This window comes from Cynocephalus volans, chromosome 1 (assembly GCF_027409185.1).
Source record: "Cynocephalus volans isolate mCynVol1 chromosome 1, mCynVol1.pri, whole genome shotgun sequence".
Lineage (NCBI taxonomy): Eukaryota > Metazoa > Chordata > Mammalia > Dermoptera > Cynocephalidae > Cynocephalus > Cynocephalus volans.
Genome location: NC_084460.1, coordinates 124,537,261 through 124,546,719, shown reverse-complemented (window position 1 = coordinate 124,546,719; position 9,459 = coordinate 124,537,261). Strand labels below are relative to the sequence as shown.

The 9,459-nt window shown below is 35.7% G+C and overlaps 1 protein-coding gene across 4 annotated transcripts in view; it reads right to left on the bottom strand.

The window, feature by feature from the left end:
- Positions 1–1,931: 1,931 nt before the first annotated feature.
- RABL3 (RAB, member of RAS oncogene family like 3) overlaps positions 1,932–9,459 on the bottom strand; it is a 36,330-nt gene continuing 28,802 nt past the window's right edge. Inside the window, exons 6-8 of one of the 4 annotated variants that reach the window (XM_063105828.1) lie at positions 5,998–6,069; positions 3,159–3,197; positions 1,933–2,588 (exon numbers count right to left, since the gene is read on the bottom strand). In XM_063105828.1, coding sequence (XP_062961898.1) covers positions 2,523–2,588; positions 3,159–3,197; positions 5,998–6,069 — 177 coding nt within the window. In that variant the 3' untranslated portion in view covers positions 1,933–2,522. Of the gene's footprint in view, positions 2,589–3,158; positions 3,198–5,997; positions 6,070–9,459 lie in introns of all 4 variants that reach the window. The other 3 variants (XM_063105836.1, XM_063105844.1, XM_063105850.1) reach the window with 3 other exon arrangements.

Sequence of the window (9,459 nt, the reverse complement as noted above, 5' to 3'; positions counted from 1 at the left end):
ACTTATTTATTTAAAAGCAATTTTATGAGTAGTGTATTAGCCCGTTTCTGTTGCTTATGACAAAATACCTGAAACTGGGTAACTTATAAAGTAATGACATTTATTTCCTACAGATTTGGAGACGGGAAAGTCCAAAGACTGGGGAACACATCTGGTTAGGGCCTTGTTCTTGGTGGTGACCCTCCACAGCAGGGTATCACATGGTGAGAGAATGGCCTGAGCAAGAGTGATTTAACCTTCTCACTCATTCTCCTTATAAAGCCATCAGAACCACACCCATGACTACCCATTAAACCATCAATGGATTAATCCATTCATGAGGGTACAGTCCTCACAACCTAATCATCTCTTGAAGGCCCCACCTTTCAATTGCTGTAGGAGGATTTTCCACCCTTTTACACCATTACAATGGAGATTAAGTTTCAATGAGTTTTGGTGGGACATTCAATACACATTAAGTAGCTCTCAGGAAGTCTTAGCAAAAATTAGGCTTCAAAGACATTCTTTTTGAAGAACTCTGGCTAATAACATTCATTGTGGCAAACAGCCTTATTTTGCTGCTATTAATTTTTGCAACAAATTTATCTTAGATTATTAAAAATTACTTTTTCTTAGAAAACTGTAATTCAGGGAATCAAGTCTGGCAGCAAGAAACGTATTTGAGGAATACTGCTAATTTTTCAAGGTTGACCCTGGAGTCATCAATGATGGGTTAATTTTTATTCACATGTACACTATAATTAAAGTTTTATAAAACATATGCATTAAAAAAAAATACTTGAAGGAATAGCCCAAATAATAGTAGTGATTATTTAAGGGAGGTGGTAATGATGGGTTACTTTTATTTTTTAATAGGAGAAAAATAAGGAATTGGGATGGATTTTTAATAAAGGGAAAGAAAGAAAAAAGGAGAGGGAAGGAAGAAGTTTTTAATTTACTTTTTTAAAGAGGGAATATGAAGAGCTTTAGTTGATTTAGGTCTTTGTATAGCATTTGGTTTCTACTTTGGTACACACTGTACCAAATTCCACAGACAGATCATGATTTGCATAGGTTTCCTTAATGTGAAAAAAGAAACCAGGGCTAGGTCTTTTTAGAGAGGAAGTTAAGAAAGACTGGGAAATAAGTCTCGCTGATGAAAAGTGCTTTAAAAATCCTTTCCCAAATTCCCAAGACTGTCTTATTTTAATATCCTCTTTCAGCATACCTTGATTTCTGAAGTATTTCTGAAATTTAATTAAAATGGAATAGAAAGTGAATTTAGTGGTTTTCCCCCTACTTGTAATATGGGAAACTGAAACTGTATTTATTATTATTTTTTTAATATGGAGTAAAATCAGGAGTACAGAGACTTGCAGCTGAGCCAGAGAGAATACAGGTGATAAGGTGTGAATAAGTCAGCAAATTACAGTTTTTTGAAACGATGTTTATATACTAGGAGGAACTGGGCAGAGAGAATTAAACAAGCAAAAAAAGATGGGTTAGAAAAAAGTAATGATGAACAGTTATGCATACACACACACACCACCCCCAAAGAGCTTTGGAGTGTTTATGAAATCCAAGAACACTAGTTCATAATTCATGTAAATGTGTTGCTGTGGAACTTATTTTTACTTCTCTCCATAAATACATTGTTGACAAAAGAATAATATTCTTAGTTTACTGACTATAGTTAAGGGACATTTCAGCAGTTGACTTTTCCTTTAAAAAAAAGAACACCCTGAAGAGGCTGTAAATCTTTCTTACTGCCCTTGTGCAGGTCTTAGATTTCACTGTACCTATTTCCAAACGGAAAACAGTAAGAGGCTGTAGACAGCTGCAACCTAGAGAAGGAGCTGTCAATTTCTTGCAGAATTCTTCTTTTCTGGTGCTGCTGTTCTCTATGTATTATTAATCTGTATTTATATTTAACTTCAGCTATTAGTCCACCTCTTCCAGCCACTGGGCCATTTGCAAAGGAGAGGACAGGGAGACAAGGGTTGCTATTATTAGGCATCCTGGTGTGTGAGGAGGGTAGAGACGATTAAATAATACCTTTTTGCTTCTTTGAAAATGACAGAGTTTATTTGGGGTGAACAACTCAGGACTGGTTAACATAACCTTTCCCCTCTATTAGATGAAACAATAGGGATACATTTCTTAGGTACTTAATTAAGCCTTCAGCAATGAGTGTGGGAAAATTACAGACCCATAAATACCCTCCAGTTCTAGGCAAGAGTAAATTTTCTCTGCAGTCCTCTGTCACTGCTCATTTACTGCATCATTTTGACAACTCCTATTTCCACAAGGCTTTTACATAATCTTAAACAGGGACAGAAAGGTGAGGAACAGAGAGAACGGGTACAAAGTCTGGACCTCCCACGTTGTCATTTCCTTTCATTTTCCCATTAAAGGGTGAGGCTGAAGGGTAGCATTTTAAGATGATTTCGTTACATGGCTGAGACATTAATAATTGACACGGCAAGAAGAAAGCTGTGAAAAACTGCCAGTGTTTGCTCATTCTTCCAAAGGATGAGTGTAAGTCAGTCATAATGAAGGCTCTTTAATGTTCCTCCCCCAAACCTTTTTCGATCAGGAAAGCCTGGAATCTGTAGGCAAGAAAGAGAATCACATTAAGTCTCAAGCAGGAAAAGTTCAAATACAAATAGTCTTTTAAATGTTTTCCTTATTTTCCGTTTGTGTATATAAGCCTGTTGTTCCTTAAAGAACAAGCTTTCTGAGATTTTACTCAGAAAACAACAGATTAAATAATAAAAATAAATTCTGCCAAAATAAAAAACATTTGCCAATTAGTGACAGTGTCAGTAAATAAGAAAGGATGAAAGTGAATCTCATAATTCTCATCTACTAGACTTTATATAAATTATTTATGTTATGACAGACTTTGGACATATACCTTTGCAGTCTCAAGCAAATGATTTCCTTTCATTATTTTACAATGTAACCTTATCCCTGGATTCTTCTTGTTTCTTAGATCCTTATTTTCCCTTTGCTCTGGTTTTCTCCTTTTGTATTTAACAGGACAGAAGAAAATCAGTTGCTTGTGCTTACAAAGGGCTTTCATCAACTTTTTTTTTGATCATTTCTGAAAATAAATTTGGAAATCACCTCTCTGAAAATTTAAGAATCCATGTTATCAAGGAAAGATAGATACCAACCTGATTACCATCTCTTAAAAAGTATCTCTTCTCTATGACCTGTGACAAACAAATAAAGATTTTAAGGGCTTAGCATATATACCTGGAAAAGGTAGCTAACTGCAGTGGCCACTGGGACTAAAAGGAACATAACCAAATTGAAAGTCTTTTCAATAGTATAGTGAGTTAAAATCTGGTGCTAATGAGATCAGGATTATTATGGGAGTATTTCCATAAAGTACTGCCTTATCCAGAAATGATTAATCACAGATCAAAAAATAAATGAACTAATGAAAACAACTAAATAATGAGAGAATGACATAAGAGTATGGCAGCAAATTTGGCTCTACATTTCATAGCAGTCAGCCTCCAAGGTACCAAACAGAATCCATAAGGTGAAAGCAAAGCCCTTGCCTACAATAGCACAACTACTTCTTAAAAAGGAGTCTGTGCAATGTAGGGAAATGACACATCCCTATAGGAAACAGTTATAAGTTTTATATGTTCTAAATGTATGCAGACTAATTGGCTGTTGTGTTGACTGCTTCTTTTTATGGATTTAATCTGCACCCTTAATCCAGTAGTTTCGGAACCGTTTGTATTTGGTCAGTAGGAGAAACAAGTAGATATATCTGCACAAATCCATCACTACTCTTGAAAAGAAACGCTCAAAATGTTAAGTTCAAATGTAATGAGTTTAAGAGCACCATATTGTCAGATGATAAAAAACATTTTTAAAAAATAATGAATTCTATTCTAACACCTGAGAAACTGTAATGGTCACAAAGGCAGAATTATTTTATTGACACAGAGCTGTTGTGATAAGAAAAGATAAAATCAGATAATAATATAGATTAGCTGGTGATGAACTCTAAGACATTCGAATCTGGAATTATGAAGCTATGCGTTCCTCTGAATGAGAGCAGATCATGTTCTTCCAGGCCTGTGCCAGCCTGAGAGCCAAATCATCCAGACTCATTCTATCTTGGAGGCTATGGCTGAGTTAGTTTTAGCCACAAGAGACCCAGGGAAAAATTACATTCATTGGTTACAGAGGTAGAAAAGCTGGTTCATGATTAGTGTACATCTCAAAACACTCAACCCCACAAAAACTTAGAAGGGGTTCTCTTTCCTTTTTTCCACGGCAGGATAGAAAAATCTTATCATTCTAGAGAGGGAGGAATTACTACTAGCCAAGGGAGTCTGAAGAAGGAGTGAGACTCTCTCAGAGAAGAAATCTTTGTAGTCAATTCTGAAAGATTTGATGTATAGAAAACCGGGCAAAATTTAGCTTCAGATTCCCTGGTTTCAGGCAATCACCTCGGTCTGGAGGTCTGGCCAATCTCCTAATCCACATACGTGTTGTTGTGATTTAGGCAATGAAGAAAGACATTACCTTTTTGCTTTTGCTCATAATTCTTTATTCCCAACTTGCAATGTCTTTCTCTTATCAAATTTTGCTCCTTTCTTAAAGCCAACCAAATTGCTCCTGATTTTTTTTTTTTTTTCTAATAAAGCCTTGCCTGGCAATTTGGGTTACAATAGTCTATAACCCATTGTTTCCCTATAATATAACTTATTACATCTTATTTTTTAAATTTCAAAATTAATAAATTATTAAAAAATTTAAGCAATATACTGTGAGATCTTTCCAGGTCAGACCAGATCTATAAGATGTTGCTCTTACAGGACAGAATTTTGCATCAAATGGGGTCCATGGATGTAAACCAAATGGAAGTTCTTACATTTTAAGTTTGAAAACAATGTGGAGAGAAAATCTGGCTCCTTGCAGTGCTTTCCAACATTTTTCACAGCATGGTACATTTAGAAAATGCTAATATTTGTACAGCACACGAGGGAAAATGGAGAAGGCTGCCAGTCACCGAGCCGCCAATCTCGGGGCTCAGGCTGCTCAGAGAACTGAAGGAATCAATACCTGGGCACACCTGTATCCTATCTGCCACACACCAGTTAAGTTCTGCAGTGAAACAAAATTTTCCTAGTGGTCTAATACTAAACATGAAGGGGAGTGGGACTTATCTTATGCTGACATATTGAACAAAAGGGCCAAATATTAGAACCCTAAATAGTTAAAAGAAAAATGGTTCATAAAGAAGAGCTATGAGGCAGGAAATGTTTTTCTTAGGAGATCAAATAAATATAATACAGAAATTAATCTTTTTCAATAATACATACATAATAAATCCTATTTCACTTTACTATGCAATGTCAACATTGGGCAAACAACTTAAACTTTGTCAATACTATGTGCAATGCTGTTGTATGGCCTTGTGAAGGAAAGACAAATGGTGCTCTAAATTTATCTGGATGCTGAGTCATTCTACATTCTCATTCCAGTTCAGGGTAATAAGACAATGCTAGCAAAGAGTCAGTAATGGAAATGCAAAGGTTTCTGACAGAGAAACATCAGGGAATCAAGATGATACAACCTTACAAAGTAACGGTAACATTTATGTGGAGAATATTAATAACTGGGAGAGCAAAAAGAACTCAGGATTTTAAGCAGAATCTCCTCAGTTCTGAGAGGTGATGGTGGTAAATAAATAAAAAAAGAGTTGAAAAATGGATAAAAATAAATTGTTTTAAGGAGAGGAGTTGGGTATCTTTTAAAAACTCTCATTTACTTCCAGTGGCTTTCATCCTTTGCTTAGAGAACACTGGTGACGGAATAAATACGTCAGCAGGCCTGGGCAATTATACCAACAGATAAGAGATCAAAACAAGTATTCAGGCTGTGAAGTTTTGGACAAAGGAATAAAGGGACACAGCATTCTACAAGGAATTTAAACTCTCATAATATATAAATTAAGTTTAAAAATAGCTTAATTGAAGCCATTACCTTATCAAAAAACCTACTGAGCTTGACAGCATTGGAAGAACCTGCAGCTAAGTACCGTGGATTTGTGCAATCCTAGAAGATAAAACATAAGATCCACAATTGAAAGTTAGGAAACATAAGCTCTTAGTCGTAACTGTTCCTGTTGCACATTTCCATAGTAAAATATTAGGAATAATACTCATAAAATAGTCAAATAATTTTCAAATTGTGATGCATAAAGTAAGGAGGAAAGTCCTAAGGGAATATAAGGCCATTTATTCTGTGATTTAAGCAATTTTAGAGTATATTGAATCAATGTATTCATCATCAAATATTTCATAAAGGGAGACAGGATTGCTAATCTTTTACTAATAACAAAACCAAGGTACTAATCAGGTGACCTACTTATATTTACCCTGAAAACTAGAAATAGAGCCATTCAAAACAGTAACACTCCACTTTTTAGTACTAGTTACTCACTAGTGTTCAACTAATTAAGAACTGTGCATAGCAGGAAGCATGAAAATAAGGATTTAGAGGAGCGAAGAACAAATAGAACAGTTGCCAGGGATTTCTCACTCACTGGATGAAGGTACTACATCTCTTGGTAGGCCACGGAGATATAATGTTTTTGATAATAAGCAATATTACTTAGCAATAATAAGCAAAATTAAAATTAAATATTACTATTATTTAATGTTAGTATTTTTAAATAGAAAAATATGAGCCCAGAAGAAACAAAAAAATCCAGAACATTAAATCATTACAGTAACTTTGCAAAGACCTTAAAAGGCTTACTATTCTCCTGGAATTCCAGTGTTGCATCGTCTTTACTAGTCACCACTGACCCGCCATCTCAACAGACTGATATTCACCTCAAATGCCACCTAAGACCAAACTATGAGGATGTCACGTAGGCTCCTTTGCAAGGATGAAATTTTCACTTTTTGGGGGGTGGGCAGCTGGCCAGTAGGGGGATCTGAACTCTTGACTTTGGTGTTACTAGAACCATGTTCTAACCACAAGGATGACATTTATTTGTCTTTCAGCTGTAGACCCTCTGTGCCCCTTGGGAAGTTACCAAAATTATTGTTGTTACATTTATTCTGTTTTGTAATCTCTAGGCACACATGATTCCTTTTTAATGAATTTAGTAGCAATTACCTATTTTATCCACATGAAACATTTCAAGGCTCACATTTTAAATTTTGGCTAGAAACGATATTATCCAAACCCACAGAAAAAGAGACTACAACAAATTTTTCAAAGATACAGAGTACTAAAAAAATCAGGAGTCTTTGAAGCCAGCAAGCTCTGAATCTGAAATATCTGTCCCAACATTTCTAGATTGTGCAACATTGGTTAGGTTACTAAACCTTTAAAGTTGAGCTTACTCATTTGTGGAATGGGGATATCAATAATTAACCTCATACGATTTTTGTCAAAATTCTTTTTTTTTTAACCCTTGACCTTGGTGTTACCAACACCATGCTCTAACAAAGTGAGCTAACAGCCAGCCTCTTTTCTTTTTTCTGAAAATTAAATGAGATAATGCATGTCTGGCATATAGCAGGTAGAAAATACTATCAGATCAAATTTTTAGGCACAAAAGCACTTAACATAATAAAGATAATTCTATATATAGATTAAATAGACTGAAACATCATTGTGCAAACTGTTGCATTTGAAATAATGTTTAAACACATTTCTAAAACAGTTGGGGCATATAAGAGATAAATCGTAGACCTGTGGTAGAAATGTTTTAAAAAATGGATATTGATTACCTAGACATCAGAATGTCAAGATTTCAGAGATGATTTTAAATAGAGCTAAGGTACTAAACACAAAAGCTAAATCAAACAACAAACAAACAACCCCTCCCCGCCAAAAAACAAACAAACTTAATTCTAGGTTGACCAGGCTAGAGAAACCCTAAGATTTTTGGAATGAGAATTTTAGAGCTGAAAGAGCCATCTGATGGCTGAGGGCAAAGCCTGAAAATTAATAGCTCTAAATGGCTTTTTCTGAGCTTGAGAAAGGACTATTAACTAGGGAAGATGCTTCAATATGATCACTTTGAAGTAAACACATAACAGAGAAAAATTTGTACTGGACACAATGAGCCTAACAGGATTTTTAAAAGTCCTTACTTTCAATATGTTTCTGAATATATCTGTTTCTAGTGCCTGTGGGTTTCTGTGACAATCACCTAAATATGTTATTCCTACTTGCCTTACAAAAGCAAGGCCATCTATTAATTGTCAGCAAAATATAAAGTTACACAGGAGTAACCTTCCACTTATTTATAATTTACACAATTTGTATTCATTCAAACAGAAGATAACTTTGATCCCACCTTTTACATATACATTTGTTATTCTTACTTTCCTATAGTTTTAAGTAAATTCATACAGTAATCAATGATGCTTGCACTAATATTGTTATATTAGTTTTTTATTTGAAACTTTTTATCTACTTGCTGAGTCTTTTTGACTACTACCTCTTTTTGAAACTCTCCTATCCAATTTTCCTTCTCATTTTCCCTTCCTGCATCCTTATAACCCTTTCCTGTTGTTGTTTCTGCTGTGTTCTTGAAACTGTACACTGATAAAGGCAAAAGCACATTGTATTTGAATTTTTAGGAGACTGTGTGTGCTGAAGTCTCACTAATTGTGCAACTTTACATCCTGTTAACGTTAAAAGATGGCCCTGTCTTTGAAGATAAGTAGGAATAACATACATCTAGGTGATTGTCACAGAAATCAGAAACAGATACATTCAGGAATATGTTAAAGGTATGAATTAAGTGTATTCAATGATAAATTTCCCTTTGGAAATAATGTTCAAACAAATTAACCTTAGTACTTCTTCAACAAGGATATTATATACATAAAGCAGGAATCCTTTGGAATATCATAGTCCAGTGCTGACTTCCTGGAGTATTACACTGAATATTCTATGCTGGCTGTTGGGAAAATACAGGAAAGTGGTTAGGGCCCCTCAGAAGTTCAGAATCTCGCGGAGCATTTGATGTAAATAGGCACGTGCACCCAGGTGTTCCTTGGTTAGTCTAATGTAATTGCGCATGTGCACCCAGGTGTCTTGGGTTATGGACTTAAGTATAAAGGACGGGTGGCTCTGATCCATGGTGCTCCCCACCCCTGGGATACACCCAGGGGGGGCTATGGGGAGGCCACTACTGCCGCTGGAGGCTGTTGTTGCTACTACTAGTGCCCTCCAAGAGACCACTGCCACCGCCAGACCTGTAAGTTGTTGGACCTATAAGCTGCTGCTGCCATTGCTGAGGACTGAGCTTGTGTCGTCTGCCAACAGCTCCCAGGATCTTTCCCAATTACCTAGCATGGACCTGCATGTGAGGGGTTTAGGGACCCAATCTGTACAATGTGTTTGAAGGGTCTGAGCCCTAGCTCTGACAATATAAATGGAAACTTAGTATAACTAAAATAATGAAACATTTTGGCT